Consider the following 26,963-nt stretch of genomic DNA (forward strand, 5'->3'; position numbering starts at 1 on the left):
TATTATAGCTTGATTTGGAGTAATAATGCCCCATTAGCACCTGGTAGATGTCCTGTCTTGGAAAGACATTAGCCAAGATGCCCAAGTGTTTGACTCAAAGACAACTATCCAAATGCTATTCATCCTCTATGCTCCATGGCAAAAACCTCCATTCTTGATGCTACAAACTGCACTGGAACCCCAGATGTAGGGCACACCCTAAAGTATTGTCCATATGATCTCGCCACTGCTTTCCAGGTGAAGGATGGGGGCTAAAGGAACTGAAATATAGAAGAGACTGCATTCCAAGCTTATGGAAAGAATCCATACTGATCTCAGAAGAGATAACCAGGATTTGGGTCCTGGCTTTGTCACCATTCATTCATGTATCACATACGTATTATATTTCTTACCAACCCATGAAAGCCAGGTGCTGCTCTAAGCACTAGGGCTAACGAGAGGAGTGGGTATGTTTTTTATTCTCACGGAGTTTATATTCTAGGAGTCCAGATAGACATTCACACCAACAAATGCAAAATTTCAAGCAGTGAAGTAAATGAGCACGGGTCTATGGTACATCACAACAGTAACAACACAAATGAGCTATTTACTGTGAGCTTGCTGTCTGCTAGGCACAGTTCTGTACATTTACTCCTAATTTGATGTGGTGACCTACTAGCCTCACACCTATTATAATGCTGAGGATGTTAATTTTCCTAATTTGAGGAAGCACCCTAATATCATCACATTAATGTCTAGGAAATGGAGACACAGAAAGGTTAATCAATTTGTTCTGTAAAAGGGAATTTTATAAAGCTTAACAGTAGCTAATTTTTCCTGCTTAATTTAGCTATTTATATATATCTTAGCTTCTGAAATATCCAGCAAAAGCATTTGTGTCATTTTGTATTCATGGCTATGCATTTGGTGTGAGTTAAGAATTATAAAGAAAAGAATTATGGGCCCCATCAGGTTGAAAATAAACAATCCGAGACTTTCCCAGGGCGGTTATCTGTTTCTCGCCCTTCCCCCCCCCCTGACTCCTTGCGCCTAAATCACTTGTTGTAAAACTGTGGCTATCTGCAATAGCCACTCCCATGACTCATGCTCAAGAAATGCTCGCTGTGAAACTGTTAAAAGTGCTTGTTGTAAAACTGTTCTTATCTGCTTTTTTGTAAAACAGCACCTGTGACCCATGCTCAACCCCCACCCCCCTCATCTTACCCTTTAAAAAGCTTTTGCAGACTTAAGTTCGGGGCTCTCTGTTCCTGCGTGTTCAGCGAGCCCCACACATGTGTGGAAAATAAACCCCTTGCGTGTTGCATGAGAGAAGTCTCTTGGAGTCCTCCTTTGCGTGGCAAAATTCTCAAATTCTTACATTTGGAGGTCCCACCGAGATCGGCTCTTCGTAAGGGGAGGCTCCAACAGCTCTTTCTCTCGGGGTAAGTGAGGCCTTTTTGTCTGAAGTGCGATCGCTTAGTCTGTCAGACTGGCAGTGACTGTCGGGGAGTCGCGTGAGCACTCCCCGACCGCAACCGACAGACGTGTCCGGGGTTGCAGGTCACTCTCCCGAGGGACGCCTCGGGATTGGGGGACCTCCGGGGACGCCTGGAGGATTCCTACAGGGCCGACTCTGATTCTGTTTTCCTTCTGACAGGGGGAAACTCGATCATAGTCATCAGGCCAGTCTGAGCTGTGTCTCTGAAACTGTGTAAACGTGGTGTGCCGGCTCTGTGTGTGTCTGTCTGTATTTGTGTGTTGGGAATTGTTTTTGTTTTACCGAAGATGGGTCAGGGAATGTCGACTCCACTTTCTCTGACCTTAAGACACTGGTCGGAGGTCAGGGAAAGAGGTCAGAATCTATCTTTTATTGTAAAGAAAGGCAAATAGCAGACGTTCTGCTCGGCCGGGTGGCCCTCTTTTAACGTGGAATGGCCTCGGGAAGGAGCTTTTCATCTACCCTTGATTTGGGCCGTCAAGTCAGTCATCTTCCGCCCTGACCCGTATGGCCACCCGGACCAGCAGCCCTACATCATGGTTTGGCAGGACCTGTGTGAAAATCCACCTCCATGGGTAAAGCCGTTTCTTACTCCTCTTGGTCAACATGACTCTCCCTCTGTACTTCCAATCAAGGAGCCGGGTCCTTCTCAAGCTCAGAAACTCTATCCTTCCTTACCTCCTGCAGTCCTACCGGAATCCCAATCGGATCTACTCCTCTTCGACGCAGGTCCTTCTTCCCCTCCTCCCTACCCTTCAGCTCCGGTACAGGACCCCCCTTCTCTCAGCTCACCTTCTCCCTCCTCTAGTTCTCTCTCCCCGCTCTCTTCCATTTCCTCTTCGCAGGTTCACCAACAGACTATCCCAGATGAACCAGGACTGGCACATAGTACACGAAGCAGACGAGCACTAAGCCCATCTGATGTGGCGGTCACTCTCCCCCTCAGACCGCACGGGCCTCCAGTGGATGATGGACATGGGGGAGAAATGCCTGCTCTACAATACTGGCCCTTTTCCTCCTCTGACTTATATAACTGGAAAAATAATAACCCTCCTTTTTCCGAGGCTCCCACTAGGCTGACTGGATTGGTGGAGTCCCTTATGTTCTCTCACCAGCCCACTTGCGATGATTGTCAACAACTCCTGGGGACTCTCTTCACCACGGAGGAGTGAGATCGAATCCTACCGGAAGCCAGGAAGCAAGTTCCTGGACAAGACGGGAGACCCACCCAACTCCAGCATATCATCGATGATCGGTTCCCGCTGCGCCGCCCTAACTGGGACCCGAACACCTCTGAAGGTAGGGAGCATCTGTCCATCTATCGCCAGACTCTAGTAGCGGGTCTCCGAGCAGCCGCATGCCGGCCCACCAATTTGGCCAAGGTAAGAGGGGTTATTCAGGGAGAGGACGAATCGCCCTCAGTCTTTTTAGAAAAACTAATGAAAGCATACCGTAGGTATACTCCATTTGACCCTCAATCAGAGGATCAAAGAGCCTCAGTGGCCATGGCCTTTATCGGCCAATCAGCTCCAGACATTAGACGCAAGCTGCAGCACTTAGACGGGTTGCAGGACCTAGCCTTGCGAGATTTAATCAAAGAAGCTGAAAAAAATGTTTTATAAAAGAGAGAGGAAAAAGAGTTGGTAAGAGAGAAAAGGAGAATGAAAGAATTAACAAAAATCCTGGCCACAGTAGATGAAAGAAACACTGAAAGTAGAGGACAAGCTAAAGAAAATCCCTCGGGTCGGTGTTATCATACCCCTCTTAGTCCAGACCAATGCGCCTACTGCAAAGAAACTGGGCACTGGGCCAAAAACTGTCCAAAAAAAAAAAAAAAAAAACGGAGGGGTACTAAGCCCCCAAATTGGCAACAACCGGCCACGTTGGCTCTAGAAAGTGAAGACTAGGGGAGTCAGGGCTTGGCACCCCTCCCCGAGCTCAGGGTAAAATTTAATGTGGAGGGGGTACCAATTAATTTTGGAGTCGACATGGGAGCAGTAATATCGGCCCTCCAAGAACCTATAGGCCCGCTCTCTACAAAAAGGTCCTTGGTGCGGGGAGCAAATGGCAGTCGCTACTGCACCTGGACTACCAAAAGAACCATGGACCTGGGGAAGGGGAAGCTTCAACACTCCTTCCTAGTTATCCCTGAGTGCCCTGCCCCGCTTATGGGAAGAGACTTGTTAACTAAACTAAGGGCGAGAATCACCTTCAATCCTAAGGGGCAAAAGGTGAAATTTTTAAACCCGCTAGTAAGCCAACCTGTAATAACTGCCCTCACCTTGCCAGTCGAAGAAGAATATCAGCTGTATATAAAACCAGAACAGCTCCGCAGTTCTATTCCTCAGGCCTGGCTTGAAGAATTCCCTAATTCCTGGGCAGAAGTTGCCGGGTTAGGGTTGGCGGTCAATCAGCCCCCAGTAGTAGTGACCCTAAAGCCCACCGCCTCTCCAATTCGGGTAAAACAATACTACTTAAGCAAGGAAGCCCGGGAAGGAATCAAGCCCCATATAGAGAAATTCCTTGGCTTGGGAGTACTTAAGCCCTGTCAATCAGCCTGGAACACTCCCTTATTGCTGGTCAAAAAGCCAGAGACTAGAGACTATAGACTGGTGCAAGACTTACGGGAAGTAAATAGCAGAGTGCAGGACATACATCCTACTGTGCCAAATCCCTATAACCTGCTCAGCACTCTCCTTCCTGAAAAGACTTGGTATACTGTGCTTAATCTAAAAGATGCTTTCTTCTGCCTGCCCTTGCATAAGGACAGCCAACCCTTATTCGCTTTCAAGTGGATCGATCCAGAGACGGGATAATCGAACCAACTGACTTGGACACGCTTGCCCCAGGGGTTCAAAAACTCCCCCACCATTTTTGATGAAGCTCTTCATAAAGACTTAAGCTCCTTCAGAATTCAGCATCCCAGAGTCACCTTGCTACAATGTGTGAATGACTTACTGTTGGCAGCAGACACTAAGGAGGACTGTGAGTATGAAACCCGAAAACTGTTAAATAAGCTAGCCGCACTGGGGAACCGAGCCTCGGCCAAAAAGGCCCAAATCTGTAAAAGGGAAGTAATCTTCCTGGGATATACTCTTAAGAATGAAAAGCGATGGCTCACTGAAAGAAAACTGTAACACAAATACCCCCGCCCACGACCCAAAAGCAGCTACGAGAATTCTTAGGGACAGCGGGATTCTGCCGGTTATGAATCCCAAGGTTTGCAGCCCTTGCTGCCCCATTATTCCCCTTGCTCAAAGGGAGCGCTGATTTCCAGTGGGGAATAGCCCAGCAGGAAGCCTTCGACAGCATTAAGAAAGCGCTCCTGTCAGCTCCAGCTTTAACCCTCCCAGACGTGAATAAACCTTTCACGCTCTACATAGAAGAAAGGAGAGGCGTGGCTAGAGGGGTCCTAACAGGCTTTAGGCCCCTGGAAAAGACAGGTGGCCTATCTGTCCAAGCGATTAAATTCAGTTGCCAGTGGATGGCCACGCTGTCTCAAGGCCATGGCGGCAGCTGCCTTCCTGGCAAAAGACGCAGACAAACTCACTCTAGGACAGAAGCTGACCATAATAGCCCCTCACGCCCTGGAAAGCATAATCCACCAGCCTCCAGATAGATGGATGTCAAATGCCAGAATTACCCACTATCAGAGCATCCTCCTAGACAAGGACAGGGTGACTTGCGGGACCCCGTCAGCTTTAAACCCCGCTACCCTGCTCCCGGACGAGACCGCGGGACCTGTGCAGCACACTTGCCAAGAGATATTAGCTGAAGAGACCGGAATCCGCAGAGACTTAAAAGACCAATCATTGCCTAACTCGGAGGTAACCTGGTTTTCGGATGGAAGCAGCTTTCTCCAACACGGTAAGAGACGAGCGTGAGCGGTGGTAGTCAGTGGGACAAAAGTTATTTGATCATCTAGCCTCCCGGAGGGAACATCTGCCCAAAAGGCTGAACTAATTGCCCTCACAAAAGCTCTAAAATTAGCAAAAGAAAAGCGAGCAACTATCTATACAGATAGCCGTTCTGCCTTTGCTACTGCCCACGTACATGGGGCAATTTACCAACAAAGAGGGCTATTAACCTCAGCTGGTAAAAAAAAAAATCAAACACAAAGAGGCTCTGACCCAATAACCCTGGGTAATAAGCAAGCAGATGAAGAAGCAAAAGCGGCAGCAGTAAGGGACCCTGTAGACTTGGTCCTAGTAACCAAAGAAAACCCAGCAACCCCCTGAAACACTATCTGAAGTTGCACCCCTAGGAGAATCGGAAGCCCTAGCTTACATACAGCAGGTCCACCAGCTCACTCACCTGGGGACAGGGAAACTACAGCAGCTCCTGCAAGACCAGAGGGAATTGTACCCTCTGACAGCCTCAAAAAGGAAAAGCTGGCAGATCGCGTAGCTAGAAAATGTCAGGCGTGTCAAATTGTGAACGCCTACCCCACCAAAGCTCCTAACGGAAAAAGACTAAGGGGAACTCAACCTAGGCAGTTCTGGGAAGTCGACTTTACTGAAATTAAACCTGCAAAATATGGACTTAAATACTTACTAGTTTTTGTAGACACCTTTTCAGGATGGGTTGAAGCCTACCCAACTAAGAGAGAAACGGCCCAGGTCGTAGTCAAGAAGATTATGGAAGAAATTTTTCCCCGGTTCGGTCTACCAAAGGTAATAGGGTCAGATAACGGACCCGCATTTGTAGCCCAGGTAAGTCAGGGTGTGGCCAGGATATTGGGGATTGATTGGAAATTGCATTGCGCATACAGACCCCAAAGTTCAGGACAGGTAAAAAAATGAACAGGACAATTAAAGAGACCCTAACCAAATTAGCTTTAGAGACTGGCTTGAAAGATTGGACCATGCTCCTGCCTTATGCCCTGTTCAGAGCCAGAAATACCCCCTCTGCTCTCTTGTGTAATCTAACCCCTTATGAAATCTTATATGGGGCACCACCTCCAGTCAAGGACATGTCCTCCATTCTAGAGATTAATAGTTCCCTTCATACCCCCTTGCTTGACAGGCTGCGAGCCTTGGAAAAAGCCCAGCGGTTCCTGTGGCGGCAGCTCTCCACCTCCTACCAGCCAGGAGACAACAGAACTCCGCATCAATATCAGGTGGGAGACTTCGTCTATGTCCGCTGCCACCAAGTCCAGACTCTTGAACCTCACTGGAAAGGACCGTATCAGGTACTCTTGACCACCCCCACCGCAGTCAAGGCTGATGGCATCGCATCCTGGATCCATGCGTCTCATCTCAAACCTGCGCCTTTGCCCTCTGAGTCCCAGTGGAAACTGGAAAGGACTGACAATCCTCTCAAGCTGCGGGTTCGTAAGGTTACTACTCCTTCTCCTCCTTCCCCTAGGGGAACCCAATTCCAACCCGCATAAGCCTTGGAAATGGACAATAACCAGATGGGATGATGAGAAGACTATAAAAACTTGGGAGGGAGCAGGGGAGCCTTCTTTTCTAGTGACCCCTTGTAATCTTACCACTCTGGGGGTAACTGTCGCTGCCGGTATAGGCACAGGGACTGCTGCCATTGTACGTAGCAATCAACAAACCAGTCAATTACAAGCCGCGATAAATCAAGACTTAAAAAACAATAGAAAAATCTGTCTCACTCTCTAACCTCCCTTTCAGAAGTAATTCTGCAGAATAAGCGGGAACTTGGCTTACTTTTCCTTAAAGAGGGAAAACTATGTGCAGCTTTAAAAGAACAGTGTTGTTTCTATGCGGATCACTCTGGTGTTGTTAAAGAGTCCATGACAAAACTCAGAGAGCGCCTTCGTGAAAGACAAAAAGAACGAGAGGCGCAACAGGGGTGGTTTGAATCTTGGTTTACTAAGTCCCCCTGGTTGACAACGCTATTATCTGCTCTCGCTGGGCCCTTAACTGTGTTACTTTTAATAATAACTATAGGACCATGTATTCTAAATAAAATTATACAGTTTTTACAGGGGCAGATTGGAAATGTCAAACTAATGCTCATCAGACAACAGTACTCAGTGTTAAATAATCCAGAAAATCTCTAAGATTAGAGATATATACGAAAAGGAGTGGGGAATGTAAAAGGGAATTTTATAAAGCTTAACAGTAGCTAATTTTTCCTGCTTAATTTAGCTATTTATATATATCTTAGCTTCTGAAATATCCAGCAAAAGCATTTGTGTCATTTTGTATTCATGGCTATGCATTTGGTGTGAGTTAAGAATTATAAAGAAAAGAATTATGGGCCCCATCAGGTTGAAAATAAACAATCCGAGACTTTCCCAGGGCGGTTATCTGTTTCTCGCCCTTCCCCCCCCCTGACTCCTTGCGCCTAAATCACTTGTTGTAAAACTGTGGCTATCTGCAATAGCCACTCCCATGACTCATGCTCAAGAAATGCTCGCTGTGAAACTGTTAAAAGTGCTTGTTGTAAAACTGTTCTTATCTGCTTTTTTGTAAAACAGCACCTGTGACCCATGCTCAACCCCCACCCCCCTCATCTTACCCTTTAAAAAGCTTTTGCAGACTTAAGTTCGGGGCTCTCTGTTCCTGCGTGTTCAGCGAGCCCCACACATGTGTGGAAAATAAACCCCTTGCGTGTTGCATGAGAGAAGTCTCTTGGAGTCCTCCTTTGCGTGGCAAAATTCTCAAATTCTTACAGTTCAATGTTCAACAGCTAGGAAATGGTGGAGTTGAGATTCAAATACAAGCATATGGATTTGAGAGACCAGACTTTTAACTCCCAAGTCAGCACATGACAAAGACCCCACAAACAGTCTAAATTCAGGGAAGGATTTGTTCAGAAGGTAACTTTTGAGCTCAAAAGTGAGTAGGAGTTCCTCCAAAGAGAGATTAGAAATTAATCCAAAGGTGTAGGGGTGACGCTATGCAGGGGAAGGAATATGAGGAAGGAAAAGGAGGCTAGTATACCTGAGTGGTAGAGAGAGAAAAAGCAGAGCAGGAGGGAGCTGGAGAGGTTGCAGCAACAGAGCATACAACTTGCAGGTCAGGGAAAAGATTTGAGTCTTATTTTAAAACAGTGGGAAGTTGCTGAAAGACTTTTGGGGAGCAGTAATATGAGATTTGTGTTTTTAGAAACTCTGTGGAAAATGGAGCCATGAAATTCAAAGAGTGCAGGGGAACTAGGAGGAAATAATATAATTGTCTAGGGTCTAGGCAGTGATTCCCAGTGTGATCCTGGACCAGTAGCATTACTGTCCTTTGGGAACTTCTTATAAATGTGAATTCTTGGGCCCTACCCCATTCCTACTGAATCAGAAACTTTTGGAGATACATTATTTATCTATTACTGTGTAATAAACTACTACTAATTTAACAGCTTGAAACAGCATACAATTAATCTCTCATGGTTTCTGTGGGTCAGGAGTATGGGCACTGCTTAACTGGGTCCTCTGCTCAGGGTCTCAAAAGGCTAAACTTAAGATGTCAAGTGGGCTATATTTATATTGGAGGCCCAAGTGGGGAAGAATCTGCTTCCAGATTTATTCAGGTTACTGGCAGAATGAATTTGCTTGTGGTTATAGAACTAACAGCCCTGGCTGTTATCTGGAATCTGCCCTCAGCTCCTGGAGATGGTCTACAGTTCTTTGCCATGTGGGCATGCTCAACATCATTAAGCCAGCATGGAAAATCTCTACAAGTCTTCTCCAATCAAGGTTAGACCTCTCAAGTTTGGGGAAAAGCTTTCCACTTGAGAGGATGCTTGTTAGTAGGGATTGTAAGGAAGTGGGCTATTGGGCCAAGATCTTGGTAGAACATGGGGGAAACTAATTCTAAAACCTCCTCTAGTTCTCTATGTACATAAAGGTAGAGATAAGAATTCACCTTCGGGGAAGAAATCTGCCTTGTTTAGAAAAATCATTTGAATGGACTTTTGGCTATGCAAAGGCAAAGCAAAGACTTAGAGAACAGAAATGAAGAGACAATAAGGAAGGATTGGGGAAACTTCTGGAGGGACCAAAATTCTTGTAGTTATTTGCTTTGGAGTTCCGGGTATTATTATGTGGGTTAGACAATGAGGAAAGACAGAAAAATCTAGGATTTTTGGATTGTACTTGAAAGACAGAAAAATCTAGAATTTTTGGATTGTACTTGAGTACAGACTAGAATGTCTGGCATAAAGTCAACAAATGCTTGTACAAATTAAGGCAGTAAATGAATTCATTTAATTCATTCATTTAGTGAATGAATGAATTAAATCAAACACTACATTGTTTTCATTACACATTCTGATATGATACCTCATTATCCACTACTGAAATATGAGATGGACATGGCCCCGATAAACACCAGACTCATGTAAAAGGAAACACAGACACACACAAATACACACACACACAAAATATTCCTCAGAAATGGGCACTATCATCTGCCTAGATTTAAAAGTATAATTTAGTAAGAAATAGGCAGAACACGTAGTTCAGAGAGTGAATACACAGTCAATAAAGCAACTAACCAATCCATAGTAACAGCCCCCCAAAGGACAATTCTGGAGTGTTTTATTCTGAGAGCAAATTAAGGCAAAACAAAGATGAGTCTACCAAAAAAAAAAAAAAAAACCCAGCAGACTCTTCTCTAGAAAGTGTATGAGTCCTTAGAGGAATTCACAGAAATTACTCTTATCTTTCCCATATCTCCTACCAATGAAAGTTACAGTGTAAAATGTCAGCAGGAGAAGCCATTTGTTTAAGTACAGCTAAACTATATGAAATCTGAATTCATGGTTTTCCCCTTTTCTATTCCCTGCATAAAGAATATGCTCAGAATTACCTATTTATGAGCAATATTAATCTAGGAACAGATTTGTACTTTTGGTAAGATTGTAATTAGCCAGCTTCCCCATTAGAATTCCTGTTATCAAATCATCAGTGATTATTTTTGAAAAGTACAATTGTAAGGGTATATAAAAGCTGGTGTTTTTATTCTCTGCAATTGAGAATTGTGTCCATACCTTTCTGGTCTACTCTTGTATCCAACTAAGAATCCCCATAGGGCCTGTGGTTGTTTGGTATTTATGAATTTGTAACTGTATTTGTGTGCTTGTGTATGTTGGGTGGGGGACAAATATTTCCATTCACAAAATATATACTTGACCATAGAATTAGCTGCTCAGACACTAATTTGGTGGTTAGGCCCTTTAATTTCTGTGCAATCTATTGGATTTGTCGCCCTCATTAAGATGATTAAAATAAGCCAGTCTATCAATATGTGATCCAATTACTTCAATTGTCTAAACACAGCTTCAATCTGGTCTTTCTCTGTCTCTAGAGAAACACGAATTTGGAGATCATTATTTTCTGGACTTTGCTCAGGACACTTGGGACCCTTCAATCTCCCTCATGTCTTTCAAAATGAATCTGCCAATGAGCAGATGGGGCCAAAGGCAGGCACACAAATTTCTTCAATCTTCAACATTTATTTACTACCTACTATGTGCCACAGTTTCCTGAGAATAAGTCAGGAACACATACATAAACCAATATCAGGATTTCAAGGAGTTAAAAATGTCTTATTTTCACTACATTATTGGCTACTATAACATATGCAAGCTTCATTTAAATTCACAGAGTTATTTTATTTGAATTCAATTAAGTATTAAAAATGATGTGTTTTCCCTAAGAGGAGGTACATATAAACTTACACCTATATTTTTAAACTTGTAATTCTTGTTTCCCAACATTATATTCCAAACAGTATTCTGGGTTGAACAAACATGTATGTACACACTCATGCACTCACTCATACACTCTCACCATACACGCATTTTCAAAGGCATCTCTCAAAAATTACTTGCCCAATTAACTTCTTTATGAACAAATAAATTCAGTTCACCTACAGACATGCTACAGTTACAATCTAGCAACCAGAGTGTCTGGTTTCAGAATGTTATTAATGGTAGTTATTAGCTGAAGAGACAATGTAGAAATGAACATATAGGGTGAAATTTACGGTTATTGCTCTAAAGTGAGATAGCAAAAGTGGCTCATTCCTTCTAATCTAACTTACATACAATAAGCTGTGCGTTTCAGATGAAATGATTTGAGTTTTTTTTCCTATAGTTCAGTAATTTACAAGATAAATCTAATGTAGTGTCATCAGCTTCCATCATCCAGCATTTTAAATCTTTGTTTTCCCTTCTCTGAGGAGGCCTAATAAGGGCTATATTCCATTATTCTGAAGTAATTTTTATTTTCTCCCTTTCCCCAATCTATTACATTTTGAGGTGCATGTCGTACCTGTTCCTAGACCTCCAACTGCAAACTGGTCCCCCTGTCAACATTCTGTAAGCAATGTCTTTCAGAGCTTTTTCTCTCTTACAATCAAACACTAGTGAAAATATTAAACGCGGAAAAATTTGCCCAATCTAAGCATATACATTATGGTATCATTTCTAACATGAGAAAATAAACAAAATGTAAAACAAAACAAAAATCACAAGAATACTTTCATAAGTTGCACAGCAGAGCATAGCTAATTTAGTGGCTCTGTGTCAGAAGACACGCTTTGGAAAAAAGATGATCTTTTAGAAAATTCATGCAGGTGTTCATACTGAAAAAGTGAAAGAACTGCAGCCCTTGATCACCTATCTGCCTCACATGCTAAATGTAGGATCATTAGGAACATCATTATGGCACCTGACTACCACCCTCATCTCCATGCACACCAGTAACAACTGACATTCCCTAGCGGTCAAATGGGGAGCAGTATTGTTGCAACAGGCAATCGCAATTCAAGTTCTACATCTGGGCAAAGTTAGCTGATAACCCTGAAAATCAGTTTCCTTATCTGTAACCATTTAATAATTATAATAAATAAGCATTTATTCAGTGCTTTCTCTATGCCAGTTACTGTATAAGGGAGTAAGTTTTCTGAAACTTTCTATTTTTGTACAAGCTGGGTGAGAGGAGAGGCTCTATTTTCTACACACATCATTGTCCCTCTTGGGATACGATGTGCTTGGCAGTGCTTGGCACAGATGAGGTGCTTAGTAAACTTGGAGAGAATAAAGGAAATATTGGTGAGGATAAAAGATAAGTGAAATAGGATTCTTAACTCAGATCTCACAATCAGTAGAGAGACACACAGAAAGCAATGTTATAAAATAATTTTGTTTGTAATTAACAAAAGAAAATGTAAGATAAAAACAGAAGCATTTGAAGGGGAAAGTGGGGAGAGATTAATAGGAGTTATGATATTATCAGATAATTCTCTCCCTCCACATGTTGCCCAGAGTCCATGCACAAGCAGTATTGCCTGTACACTCCACTTCACTTGAGTGGTTTTTTTTTTTCCTGCAATATGAGGTGTATTGAATGACAATGCCAATATTTCCCAGTTTATTTATTTGGCTGCTTCCAATACCTGGTTGTGCCAGTGTAACTCAAAACACCAAAGAGCATCTATGACTCTCTACATTGTATATATAGTAATTTTTTCTTTGTTTTTTTCCACCTTATTTATGAGACTAGTTACTCTTTGTGATTGCTTCTGAGACTGCTGGTCAGCTGGAACCTGTTGACTGACAGAGCAAGGGTGCTATAAATTCAGGAGATGCCCAGAGAACCCTCCTCTCCTTCTCTCACGTAGGTAAGCTGCACCTTCTGACAGGAATGCAGTCTCAGCAATGGAGGCCAGTGTGGAGTGAGAAAGGATCAAGGCCAAAGAGAGAAGGATTAGCTGCTTAGTTCCGTGTCCAGATTTAAGGGTGAAAGGAGAGGTCCTGGAGGTTTCTGCATCAGGTGCCAGGACAGCAGCATTGAGAGGACTCCGGAGTAGAAGTTTGAACTAGCAGAATAGATTTGGATGGAGCATCTCTAATGGGATGGAGCATCTCTAATTAATCAATTTGCTTTTTAAAATCCTGAGACATTATCTGTACAAATACAATATTACCCTGTAGTTTTAATAACACTCAGCATACAGATCCAAATCCAACTTCAAGTGGGAACATTCTTCAAAAAGATTTCTAAACAAATAACTGGATTAATGCATGAATGTACTAGAAAAGATAATACTTTATTCCTTTGATTTTATGTTTCCTTTTTATAACTGTCTTTTTTCCCCAAGGTTTTGGGATTTGATTTCTGAAACAATTCAAACCTTGAAACATTCCTAGGATTCCAATATATAATATGAAGAGGTGGATACTCTTCATAAACCTAATTTTTCAACCTATATATAATATGATCATCATTGCCCAGGTACTTTATTTGGATGAGCAAGTGGTAGAAAAGGCATTTATTGCAATTTGAGTGATTTTTTGGAATGATTTAGCACTTGTCTTGCAAGGCATATCTCACATATGAGACATTAACTCAATAAATGATGAAAATGAAGCAAGGAATACATTGACAATCAAATCTTCCTTCCTGATCATCAGTCTGTTCATAAGATGAAACGCGTACCTACATCATCTTTTTCAAGGAAGAAACTCAGATTTGCAACAATATCTTGTCACTTATCTAATGATACAAAAGGGCTAAACATAGCAGTAGTTTTGTAGCTTTCCTCAGCCAAAACCTCATTCACACAACAAACATTTTCCAGGAACTACCCACTAAGTATCTTCTCTTACTATCTTCCTTTATAAAGTCATTATTTTACTTGAGAGTATTTACTTGTTATTTTGTTTTGCTTTTTGTTATGCAGCATTCAACGAGAGTATTTTATTAAAATCAAAATCAGCAACGGGACGACTCCCCTTGTGCTTATAACTAAGCATTTACATTCACTTACATTCACAATAAATTGTGCATTGCTTCCATTTACATGGCCCTGGAGATCAGAGAGATCTTCCAGGAAAATCCGCAGGCATTATATAATACTACTGAAAGGGAACATATGGAGGATTAGGCACCTTTGCTGGTAATCTTAAGGGGAACTAAAAAGCCTGTTTCATGCTAACCCACCAGGGAAGTCAGTTGTTTCTTTTGCCTTTCATCTCATGGGTTACATTACAAAAAACTTAATGAGTTCAATTTTGGTATTGTGAGCCCTTTGGAACAAATGTTTTCCTTAATTCTAGGACAAAAGCTCTATTATTGGTTTGCTCCATAATTCAAGGTACCTGGCTCCAAAATATATCTAGTCTTTGAACCCACTCCCTTCAAAGTTTATTTCTCTGGCTCAGGTAAATATTTGTTAAACAAATTAGCAAATGAATGAATGTGTAGAAAGTGGAAGCATACTGAAATTTCAGAGTCTGTCATAATTGGCCCAGGATCTTGGTCATCACACAGTACATCTTAGCCACATTTTGGAAATTTATAAAATCTGTAAAATGGGAACTGCAATCTCTTTTATATTTATCTCAAGATGTTGTTTGGGGGAAATAAAATCCTTATCATGTGGACAATGTCTCAAATCCATCAAATGGCCTAATAGGCCTTGAATGATCTATCCACAATTTGTCTTGCACATTTTTACACTGATCTCTCTTCTACTGTTTATCCTCCAGGCACAATGACCTTCTTTCAATAGATGGCTCCATGATCCTTCATGCATGAGCAAAGGAAGGTAAGGCATTCCTGTCACATGCTTAAAGCACTCTGAACTTATTCTTTGTAGCACTTTTTACTATGCAAGTTGAAATTATTTGTTTGCTATATGTCTCCCAAATACCCGGCACACATAAAGTGCTCAATAAATGTTTTGGATGGAATAAATGAATAGTGAGATAGCAATTGTAAAAGTAGACATAGTTATAAACACCTCATGAATAAAAGGGTAAAAGTATTATGACTTTTGCTTCCCCCTTGCAACTACAGAGGAGGGAATACACTTGTACCCTCCCCCACCCTACCCCCTTCTCCCATCATAGCCATGGTGGTTGACTGCCCCACAGAATAAGAAGACTTGATGTGGACTAGAGGGTCAGGTCTTCCTACCTCCTCCTGCCAAAAGCTGACTTCTGCCAGAGCCATACCAACCACCCATACAGTTAGAAGAATGTTTTCAGAATTAATGGATGACTATTCTTTTACAATGAAAGGGTAACTTGGCACAGCCAGACAAGTCCATAAGAAAAACAATTTTTCCAAGTGTTAGAAGTAACAGATTATCATGAAGACTTCTCTACTTTAGAGAGCTCTCACGGAAAGACACACAAACTGAAGATCTCATTAGTAAGAGGGGATGTGGAGGTCATCTGGCCTAATCATTTTATTTATAAGATCAAGAAACAGAGCCCCAGAAAGTGACTTCCAACTAAGCTGGGGTGAAATCCTGGTCTCCAGCTTTATGTGCACATACTTGAGAGTTCTTTCTTTTTTTGTGTTTGTGTAAGTGTGTGAGAGATGTGTGTGTGTCACAAGATTGAGATTAACAATCACACTGATGTTATTCTAGTTTCCCATATTGACATACAAGAAAATGGATGCAAGTAATGCAAGATAATTATTTCAAACTCACATGATGGGAGTTAAAAATGATAATCTTATAAACGTTGGCAGTTTTGATTTTTCTGTTTTGTTTTGTTTTTGCCACCAAAGAAGATAAAACCTTTTCATCAAGGGAAGTTCTCCCCACTGAAATTAAATAAATGGGAAACATTTAAAACACCAGCAATCAAGCAATCAGCCAATATTGAGAGGGTGACTATTATTAGGTTGAACAACTGGAAATTGCCATTTTTGGAGGTCAAAACTATCTAATATTGCCAAGCTCAACTGGTCTATCGTAAATACATGTCCTCTGCTACATATAATTAGAAGTTGAACATTCACATTTCTGCCCTAAGAAATTTACCATCTTTTTTTTTTGACAGAAAAACTACAAAATTATGAAAGGAAAACTATCAACTTAAGGTACGGGAAGGTATGGGCTAGGGTTAAAGTATGCATAATTGTTATATGTTTAATGTTATTTGTTTACATTCCAGTGGGGGTTAAACATAAAAAATAGTTTACTTATTCAAACTACTATTTTCAACTAGACCCATTCAATTCACCATTTCCTGACCCTTAATGACATGTTTGGATAAATGTTCATGATTTTCAATGATTAAACTTGGACCAGCCCTATTCCTGTAGTTTAACTAACATCATCTCAATAATACTCACAACATTTCTGTGAGTTAGATATTACTGTTGTTCTTATTTTTCAACAGAAAAAAAATCTGATGTACAGAGAGCTTAAGAGACATTCCCAGGGGCTCTCAATTGGTATACGGAAAAATTCCAGACTTACATGCTGCCTAAGCAAGGAGATTGGGATTCATCATGTAAAAAATAATAATTAGGGCTAATTGATCAGAAGGTCAATGATAAAACTGAAGAAAAAGATGCCAAGCATCATGCTGAAATTTAACCCACAGAATTTGGCCACAAAAGCTTAAATAGGGAAGTCCAGGAACGAGTTAAACATAAATAAATGAATAAATAATAAACAAACAAGCAAACAAATAAGACTACAAGCTCTCAAGAATGGGTGTCTAAGCAAATGGTATTGTCATCTGTAGCAACTCTGGAGTCAAGAGTGAAACTGGCTCAAGAGCCAACCAAGGTGATGAATTCGGTTATGAGCTCAAGATAGTCACTTTGAAATAAATATCTTTGAATACTATAACTAGGATCTTCAGAGCTTTAGGAAACATTTTATTTTGAAAATTTCTGCCTTACCTAGGCACTATTTAACCTATAGCAAGATACACTAAATAATTTCTCTCTGCTATAATTTTTCTCCAAGGAAACTTCAGGAAAGTAATATGCCTTGCTTAGTTTACTCACAGGTATTCAAGGCCTTCTGACTTCTACAATGAAGGCTATTATCAGGGACAGCATTCCTGACGCCTAATGAGCACATGGTTCACAGACCCATGCCATGCTGCCATCTTGACAGACCTCCCAGAGCATGCTTTTGTAAGCTAAGCAAGGTCAAGGCTGATTATGACTTGCCTAGCCTGAGCTGTCTGACTGATCTCATATTCTAATACAGACATAGAAAAATTCAGTGAACCTTGAGCAGCGTCAACCCTATATATTTCCTGGGCATCTGCTCTGGGGTCAGGCACCAGCTGTGTTAGGTCTAAGAGCTACAAAGATGAATAACACATTTTATGCTTTCAAGTCACTCACATCCAATCCTGAACACAGACAATGAAATAAATAGTCACTTTCAAATATTAAGTGACAGATGAGAGGTAAGCTATAAAGGGTGAATGATCAGTCGATTCTAGTGAGATAATAAATAAGGTGATGAAAAGAACATGGGAGATAATCCAAATTAAAGGCATATCTATATGAACAAATGCTTATAAAAGGAGAGATGTAAGAATTATCCAGAAAAGAAAGGAAAGCCAGACTCAATTTTGTGGTTTGGATTGAACATCTCACTTTGTACTTATTAACTCTCCTAAACTAGGAGTCTGACAGTTTGTATTTTTAGAATGCTGTATTTGCCACCTACATAAAGCAGGGGAACATGGACAAAAATACATTTCACACACACACACAGAAACCCCAAAATAGTGAAATCTACATGGTCATCTATTACACAGAACAAAGAGTCTCGCGTTATCATAGAAATCCCCCATTCTCATTTGTGGGAAAGTATTTTAAATAAAGCTGTTTCAGTCAGACACTCTCAATTAAAAATAGTAGACGAAGGACCAATTATGGTCCCTTTGGATTTGCCTAATAAAATTCATCAATGACTTTACATCAGGTACTCAGAAACAGGTAGCATATGGAGGAATTTTCAACACAACTAAAGTATATCATTTACATTTTACATTACCACCTTGGGCTGTTGGCAATTTGAAGAGAATTAAATAACTGGTGACCCAAAACAACGCCTTGCAAAGTGGTCAGGTAGCAGAAGAAATAAACAAATAGAAGAGAGTCATAGCAGATATGCCTGATATGGACAACTTCAATACTTTTCCAGAAAAGATTTATTAGTTTTTAGCTCCTTCAGTACCACTTTCTTCAACTTGATCCCCTAATGCAGAGTATTCATAATATCAAGTACAGAAATTTGAGTTTTTCTTCTCCATCCACAATTTTTCTCAAGCTCTTTTGGCATCCTAGTTTATAAAAGTTTATAGGCTTCATGAGGGCAGGGATTGGCTTTTCTTTTTCACAGCACTCTTTATCGACCACAGAGCCCAATTATTGTGTTTTGATACAGTAAATACATTAAATGTCTTCCATGCTACTCCATCTGAACTGCTGAAATAATTGCTCTCTGCTTTCTGCAGCACCCCATGTCACTGCCTCATTTTGTGTGCATTGCATGTTTAAGTGTGAGCGTGTGCTGTGTGTGCTGCTTTACTAATAAGTCCAATAAAATTCTACATCCTCTATCTGCCACCACAATAAGGAATAGCAGCCTATGAAAGACAGATACACACTTGATTTTGCTTTAATATTTCTTATGACCCAAATGTACACAGATGAAATGACTTATATGAATGCTATACGGAAATACACAAATGATAGATATTATTATCCATCTGACATTTCCACTTACAGTCAATTGCTTTCAGCTGGCCTGGTCAGGTAGCTTCAACAAAAAGAGGGTGATCTACCGAAAGCCAATATAAGTTAAAGATTGCCCTCCTGATGGTTATTTTCCAATTCCTATTCTCAGTACTTTGTATGTCTCTTAGTACTGCCAACCCACCCAGCCCTGGAACCCTCCCCTGGCCCCAACACACATCCTCACACACAACGTGTAAACACATACATAACACTCACTGCCAGGCAGCCCAGGGCCTCCATTAGACATATGAACCTTGAAAAGGAGTTGCTCTCTCACTTGAGTTGTCTCGTAAATCACTTAACCTTACTCCTTTGCCTCACATTAACCTCTGGTCTTTGATTTCTTCCTTCTCACTTGGTTTTATGACCTGCTCACTCAATAAAGCCTTTTTATGGCGATTTGTATGGAACTGACTCCCTAAAAATACATTTCAGTTTATATTTGACTGTGATTATTCTAGCCCATAACTTTAGGTTTAAAAATAACACGCTCCAAATGCATATGTATAAATAAGTGAACTAAAGATAATCTAAAGTTATCGTCTAAGAAATTGGAATATTCTTTATATCTTCCTTGTTCTGCTCAGATTGTTTGTTGCTTTTCTCTGGTCAACAAACTGAAGAACTAAGAATGTCAGTATGTTGTAAAGTGAGGAACTGAAACCTTCCACTCACAAAAGGGAGCATTTCAAGACTTTGTGCCTGTAAGGGACATATAGTCAGCTTTTTAAATATTTGTAGGTTCTTTCTGAACCATTTCACCTTTCGATTGACCCAGGGATCTCCCCAATGAATAATAGTCCAGGGTAGCCTAGGGTATGTCCATGTCTATTGTTCATCAGTGGCCCAAAAACAAAAAAACAACCACCTGAACAGAATAGAGAGCTGAGTGTCACTGGTATATGGAATGCTCTGCCAAGACAGGAGTAAAGTGGCTTGAGAGAGGTCACTAAAAATGGCACAAGGATAAGGAATGATGCAGAGATTCCTAGAATCTCCAAAGAGATAAGAGAGTAGGAGAGAGTGGTACCCCAGATACTAGAGCAGAGACACAAACCTCACTTTCAAGCACCTTAATGTGAAGATAGCAAGATACACAAAAATAGCCTTTAATCAAGATCCTCACTAATGAGACTTAAAACACTGATCCAAGTCAAGTGAGCAACAGAGAAGAGAGAATTATTAAGAACAGTGGGCGTCTGGAAAAGGCAACGTAGATCACTGTGATTACATCACTGCTTATATTTTTTTCTAAGCAGAGCAATGAGTAGAATCAGTAAAGTACAAGAAAGCATAAAGATATCAAAGGACATTTTTAGGCATCTTGAGTATATCCCCCTATGGCTTCTTTTTTTAATAGTCTATGAGTAATCCAATATCTGCCTTTATCCATGGCACCACCTAAATCAAAAGATTTACCTCTTAACATCTCCTCAAACTCCAGGTTCTAGCTTTGACATCACAGTCTCAGAAAGCCTTCTCTAGCCCACCAGATTACAGTAGTCACCCCCTGCTCTAGGCTTCCCAAGTTTCCTTTTCTTATTAAGATACTTGTCACCCTCTGATCACTGGCCTTGAGTCTCTCTATTTCCTGCTCAAGGCAGGGATAATATCTACCACATTCATCCCTATTCCCTGAATTAGTTTGGCTGTGGTAGCTTGAGGTGTTTATAGGAACTACAGATTATTCTTTATCTTTTATACATGTGCTTTTTTGGGAGCAAATTTGTATGTCGCCTCTAATGATAACTGCTCCTGGTATTAACAGTCTAATAAAGAAACATGTCACTGGCACAACTACTCTACATTAGTAGAGCAATTACTGTAGCCTATTACCTGGCTTAGGAGCCTTTGTGTGTAAAATGGCATTGCCCTTGGGAAAGAAACTACCAAAGGGGAGAGCCTCAGCACAGGCTTTATGACAGACCACTGGAACAGTCCAAAAGGATGACTTTCATTCCAAAGGAAAAGAAGGCTGCTCCATTATCTTGTGACAATCGAACATTATGTTCTCCAGCTGGACTTAACATTACCTAATGGCAAGGCACCTATGCAATGTTTGTGAGTCCCAGCTTCACACACAAGCTGGCAGTCAAAGTGCCCTGAAGAGCCTCAAATGACAGCAGATCCCAGGAAATCATGTGGATGCCTAAGGAGATCACTCCTTTAATAGTCTTTCTACAAAGAAGGCCCAAGAAGACCATTACTCTAGACGAGGACTGAAGAAATGGTACAATTTCTTTAGTATATGAAAAAACATTCTGAGTTTCTCTCGAGTCCCTATGGTTCATACAGTATTTTCTCTGTGTGAGGACCTGCTGACCAAATTCCTCTTACCTCCTTTCTCAGGTGTAAAATACATGATTACAGGAGACCAGTTTTAGGAGTTAGCATTTAATACAAATGAAAAAACTAAAAGTAGTTACTAAATATCTCACAAACTCTTGGAAAGATCTGCCACACCTATATTGCCTAAATTGAAGCCAAGGATGAAAGAATCAAGCATGTGCTTACTAAATTTGCAGGTGAAGTTGAATTAAATGATTCCAAATACTGTAAATGACTGGATGAAACGTCAAAATAATTATAATCAACTATAAAAGAATTCTAAAGGAACAAGATGATGAAATGCGAAAGACAGAAAGGAGGAATGAAGATATAAGATGGTGGCTGACTGATTAGCTCTACTAATTTCCCCTTGAATACACACACATACACACACACACACACCCTGAGATTACTGCTAATTCCAATTACATCAACAAACTTTTACTGAGTACTTGCTATATGGTAAATACTATGCCAGTTCAGTATACAAACCATTAAGAATAGTCTCTGACTCTAAGAAGCTTATAAGTCTAATTATGGAGATAGATACACAAACCAAGAGTCACAACTTAGGGCAGTGATGAGCAGATATTAACATGTAGAAGGGTACAGGAGCACACTGGACAGGGTGAGGCTCAGGGAAGACTTTCCTAATGCGTTTATACTTAAACTGAGTCTTAAAGGTGAAATAGGAGGGTTTGCAAGCAGAGAAAGGGTGGGAAAAAATGCAGAAATGGAAAAGGCAGAAGTACCAACTGGAAGGTACAAATGAATGGAAGAGAAAGTGGCCTGTTAGAATCACAATTTGGCCTACAAAGTGTGGGAGCTGTGCAGGGAAGAAGGGAGATCTCAGATCATAAAGGGCTTCATATGCTAAGCTAAGGATTTGGGTGGGTATCATCTAGAAGCACTAAAGACAGGGCAGAAGAGAGACAGCCAGGTAGGTACCTTACAAAGATCCATTTGCTTCTGTATAAGATTGTGCAATAGTTAATTTTTTGTGTGTCAACTTGGCTAAGTATGGGGCCCAGCTGTTGTTCAAACACTAATCTTTGTTCAAACACTAATCTAGTGTTGCTGTGAACATATTATAGATTTCTACAGTCAGTTGCCTTTAAGTAAAGGATATTACCTTTGCTAATGTGGGTGAACCTCATACAATCAGTTGAAAGACCTTAACAACATAAACTGAGGATTCCCTGAGGAAGAAGAAATCCTGCCAAAAGGCAGCAGTATCAATTCCTGCCTTTCAGACTGCTGGTCTCTGCCTTATAGATTTTGGTTTGTCAGCACTTCCAATGATATGAACCAATTCCTTGAAATAAATCTTTTTACATATATACACACAGACACTAATACTCCCCTGTTGTTTCTCTAGAAAACTCTGAGTGATACAGAGGGATAAGAGCAAAACTGGAGATAGCAGGGCAGTCTGGATGCCATGCCAGTTGTTATGTTGAAAATCATGAGTGAATACAGACTCTGAAGGGATTTTAGGAGTTCAGCTTTTATGCAGAAAATTAAATTCACTGTGGGCTCACTGAGGTCTGAGACCTCACCTCATTCCCTTCTGTAATTATTCCCCACTGTCTGGGCTCCAGCACTGTATGCTGCACACAGGAGACAAAAAACAAGTGATAACTTGCATTATTAGCATCGACAGAACCAGCATGGGTGTCTGCCTTAATTCTCGTCCGTGTCTTCAATTTGCTTGTTGCTTATCACAAGGCAAACTAAACAAGAGCATGGATCCATTAATCAGGTCAAACCTATCCTGAGTGGTAAAAAAATATTCAAAACTAAAGCTATGGAGACCAGGTGACCAAATAGCCATCAGAAATGGGACAGTCAGCATTGGTAAGGGCATGGGGGAATGGATAATTATTTATGATGCAGATGGTAGCAAAAATTATTCATTTTATCACTAAAAAGTGTACAGGAATAATGTACATATACTACTTATTCAGCTTAGGAGATAAAACTCTACAGATATAACTGAAACCCTTTCTATTTCCCTGTATATATCATCACTATGGTGAATATCTCATTTGTAACACATGCAGTTTAATATATTTGTTACATGTGAAAGTTTCCACAATTTATAATAATCTTTTGCATGTCTTAAATGCTATGTAAATTATATACATAATTTATAAAAAGAAGTCTCTTTTGAAAGTCTCCTTTTTCCCTTTGACAATATCTTTTTTGACATTTATTTATATTAATAAATATAGTTTATTCATTTTCACAGGTATATAAAATGTAACTCCATGGATATATCACAGATTATTTATCCATTCTTCCAAGCTGATCTTTTAAGTTGTTCTCAGTTCCTTGCCATTAGAAGCAACGCTACAATAAAGTCTCATGCCCTTGAGGAGACTTTTTCTCAGGTACTGATTAGCATAAGGGCATTTTCAAATTTCCTTTACTACATATAGTCAAATTATTCTCCAAAGTTGTTGAACAACTTTACACTCTTCCTAGCAGTGTATGTATTTATGCTGCTTCACAGCTTCAAAGGAACCTGGTTATAGCTAATCTTTAATTTTTGCCCACCTGAAGGGTGTGAAATGGTTCTGATGATTTTAATTTGTGTTTCCCTGATTATTAGTCAGGGTGAGCAGCTTTTCATGCTTATTTTTCATTTTGGTTAATTCTTCTGCTTAGTCATAATATTTGCTGTTTTTCTGTTGCACTATTTTTACTAAGTTTGTAGAATTCATTTGTATATTTGGATACTGTGCTGGTTTGAACCTATTATGTACTCCAGAAAAGCCATGTTTTAATCCTGATCCATTCTTGTGGGTCAGCCATTTATTCTAATCATGATTCAATATTGTAGGTGGAAACTTTTGACTAGGTTATCTCTATGGAGATGGGGCATACCCAAATATGGGTGTGAACTTTTGATTACATGGAGATGTGACTCCATCCATTCAGGGTGGTCTTGCTTAATTTATTGGAGTCCTTTTTAAAAGAGGAAGCATTTTGGAGAAAGCTCAGAGTCTACAGAGAGAGAGCCAACAGAAACTTCAGAGAAGAGGTGACACAGATGCCACATGGAGAACACTTGGAGAGCAGAGACAAAGATGTTTGGAGATGCTAGGAGCCAGGCAGATGTTGCCATGAGATGTTAAGCAAGCCAGAACCTGGGGAGAGCCAAGGGAAGCCAAGAGATGAAGGCCAGCCCTGGAGAAGCAAAGTGAGAAACACCCACAGGAACAGAGACTGAAAGCAATGGAGCCCAGCAGCAAGGGACCAGCAGATGCCAGTCACAGGACCACCCAACTGACAGAGCTGTTCTAGATGCACAGGCATTTCTCCAGTAAAGGTAACCTCTTGTTGGTACCTCATTATGGATACTTTTACTTCCACAGAACTGTTAACTTGTAACTTATTGAATTTCCTTTATAAAAGCCATTCCATTTCTGGTATACCACATTCTGGAAGCTTTCAAACTAAAACAGATACTAACCCTTTGTCAAAACCCTATACAGAAAATAATTAAACACTATGTATCAAGGGACTTAAAAGTGCATAAATAGATTAAAACAAAGGAATAAATGTGTGCTCAAAGAATAAGGCTCCAAAGCAATGTTTATAATGGGAAAATATTATAAACAATGTACTCAAATAATAGCCATTAAAAAGAAAAACTAGATATGAAATTCTCCAACAAAAGACAGGACTGACATACCCATAAAAGAGAGTGCCATAAAAACATTAAACTGACATAGAAGAATGTTAACATATAGAAGAATGTGCAAAATATATTAATTGCAAAGAAAATTCTCAAGGAGAAATATAAGACTAAATGAAATTATTACTAGCTTATAGGATTACAAGTATATATATTTTTTCTAAAATTCCTGTAAAGGATACCAAATACTTTTTAAAATTTATGTAAATGAATATAATAGGGACACTTTCAGAACTATCAGGAGGAAAATGAACCTAAGGAACAAAATTTTGAAAAGCATAAGACTACAAATAAGAGCAGTGTGTCCATGTTTGAGGGACTTCTATTCCCAAGGCCAGACATTTCAGCCAAATCCACAAAAAATGATCACCCTTGGATTGCTGCTGTCTCACCTAATGGAAAATAATAACCCTAGAAATTCTGTGGGTTCCATATACAGCAGGTCTCAGTGTTTCCCTCAGGAGTTACAATCTAAGTAAGACAGATGAGACAATTAAGACAAACAGACAAGGGATGGGAAAGGCAATTTGTATCCCAGTCATGGAGTAGGCATATGGTTTATACGTTCTTGCTTACATATCAGGACAGTTTAAAGAGAATCAACCAGATCGAAGGAGAAAATACACCTAGACCTGAATTCTGAGGGTTATGAAATAAGTATATTTTATGCAGCTAATGATAGGAAAGATTGACTCAGAATAAGACGGAGTAAAAAATACCCTGACCACACAAAGTCTGATGGTCTAGACCACTGAAATAATTATCAGTTGGTTTATGAAACAGTTGCTTATAATCATCCAAAATTTTGAAAGAATCAAGGTCCAGTGTAGAATAGGAGATAATTTCTTCCAGAGTCAGACAGACCTGGGTTCAAGCCCTAGACACATTACTCAATCTCTCCAGCCTTGATTTCCTCATCATAAGAATGGAATAATAACACAGTATCAGCCTTGCATGGCTGTTGGACCTTTAGAGATAATTAAAATAAAACACCAATGTATGACAGCCTGTAGGCCTGCAACAAATAGAAAACATTACTCACGGAAATACAGTGGTTTCTTCTACACTTGCAATGCAGCATCTTTGTATAATATATCCCAGATATTTAACAGCTACAATATTTTAAATTAAATGAATCCTTACTCTAAAAGCTTATTTTTAAAGCTTTGATTAAAAGTCTACTAGAAACATTGGTTTCAAGCTTTACTTTTTCTGTTTAGATTTTTTTTCATCTCAAATAATCACGAATTACAACAGTAAAGATGCTCTATAAAAAGGAGTGTCCATGGTCAAAGGCAAATACCAGCTCCCCCTGTTTTATGCCCACACAAAATATACAATTAATATTTTAATCTAAATCCTAAAATAATATGCAACCATTTCTCCTTTGTTTTGCCAAAAAGAGACAGATGGTGAATCGGCTTGTAAATCAGCCCCCAAAATTCTTGAAAGCACATAAGTGCTTTATAAATCAGGGTTTTAAAAAGGTCTCATTTTTATAACAGTTATTACTGTGAAGCAATCTTTACCTAATTATCTTCATAAACATTAAATAGGGCTAATTTATGAGTTCCTGAACAATTTTAGGTTTTCGAATGAAACACTCAACATCCCACATGCCTGCCCTTTCTCTTTTAATCATCACTAACATATACAATGACTTTGATCAGCCCTATGGTTGGTTAAGCTATGACCCTAACGGACAATGAAACCAGGCTGGGAAATTATTTGGCTCTCAAACTCAGAATACATTTGAAAATGACTTCGGGATGACAAGACACCTTCATAGTTCGGCTGTGGTCTCCATTCAGGGAAAAAAAATGATATGAGAAAAAATATATATAGAGAGATTGACACAAAGCCTCTAAAGCTACATACACTCTCCAAACTTTGTGTGCCTTTGTGAGGATCCTGCCTAGTTTCTCAGAAGAAAGGGAGGGAATACACTACCTCTCTCTTTG

At 40.2% G+C, this 26,963-nt stretch overlaps 2 protein-coding genes across 10 annotated transcripts in view; one reads left to right on the forward strand and one right to left on the reverse strand.

Annotated features, from left to right (window-relative positions):
- The window catches only part of FAT3 (FAT atypical cadherin 3), a 655,772-nt gene that overhangs the window by 401,054 nt on the left and 227,755 nt on the right, over positions 1-26,963 (reverse strand). The gene's annotated exons all lie outside the window — the stretch shown is intronic.
- Positions 780-8,083, forward strand: LOC143644373 (uncharacterized). Of its 2 annotated transcripts, none has more exons than XR_013156656.1 (2): positions 780-5,344; positions 6,044-8,083. XR_013156656.1 is itself a non-coding variant. In XM_077113292.1 (2 exons), exons 1-2 carry the CDS (start codon positions 4,984-4,986, stop codon positions 6,676-6,678), a joined length of 537 nt encoding a protein of 178 aa, XP_076969407.1. In that variant the 5' UTR covers positions 780-4,983; the 3' UTR covers positions 6,679-8,083. The 2 variants fall into 2 exon arrangements, 1 of the variants encoding a protein (XP_076969407.1); XM_077113292.1 differs by having other exon boundaries at positions 6,503-8,083.

This window comes from Tamandua tetradactyla, chromosome 8 (assembly GCF_023851605.1).
Source record: "Tamandua tetradactyla isolate mTamTet1 chromosome 8, mTamTet1.pri, whole genome shotgun sequence".
In the NCBI taxonomy this organism is placed as follows: Eukaryota; Metazoa; Chordata; class Mammalia; order Pilosa; family Myrmecophagidae; genus Tamandua; species Tamandua tetradactyla.

Coding starts and splice junctions, on each gene's coding strand:
- LOC143644373 (XM_077113292.1), top strand. CDS start 4,984: ATGGCGGCAGCTGCCTTCCTGGCAAAAGACGCAGACAAACTCACTCTA. Junction 5,345..6,502: donor AAGCAGCTTTCTCCAACACG/GTAAGAGACGAG, acceptor CTTGCTTGACAG/GCTGCGAGCCTTGGAAAAAG.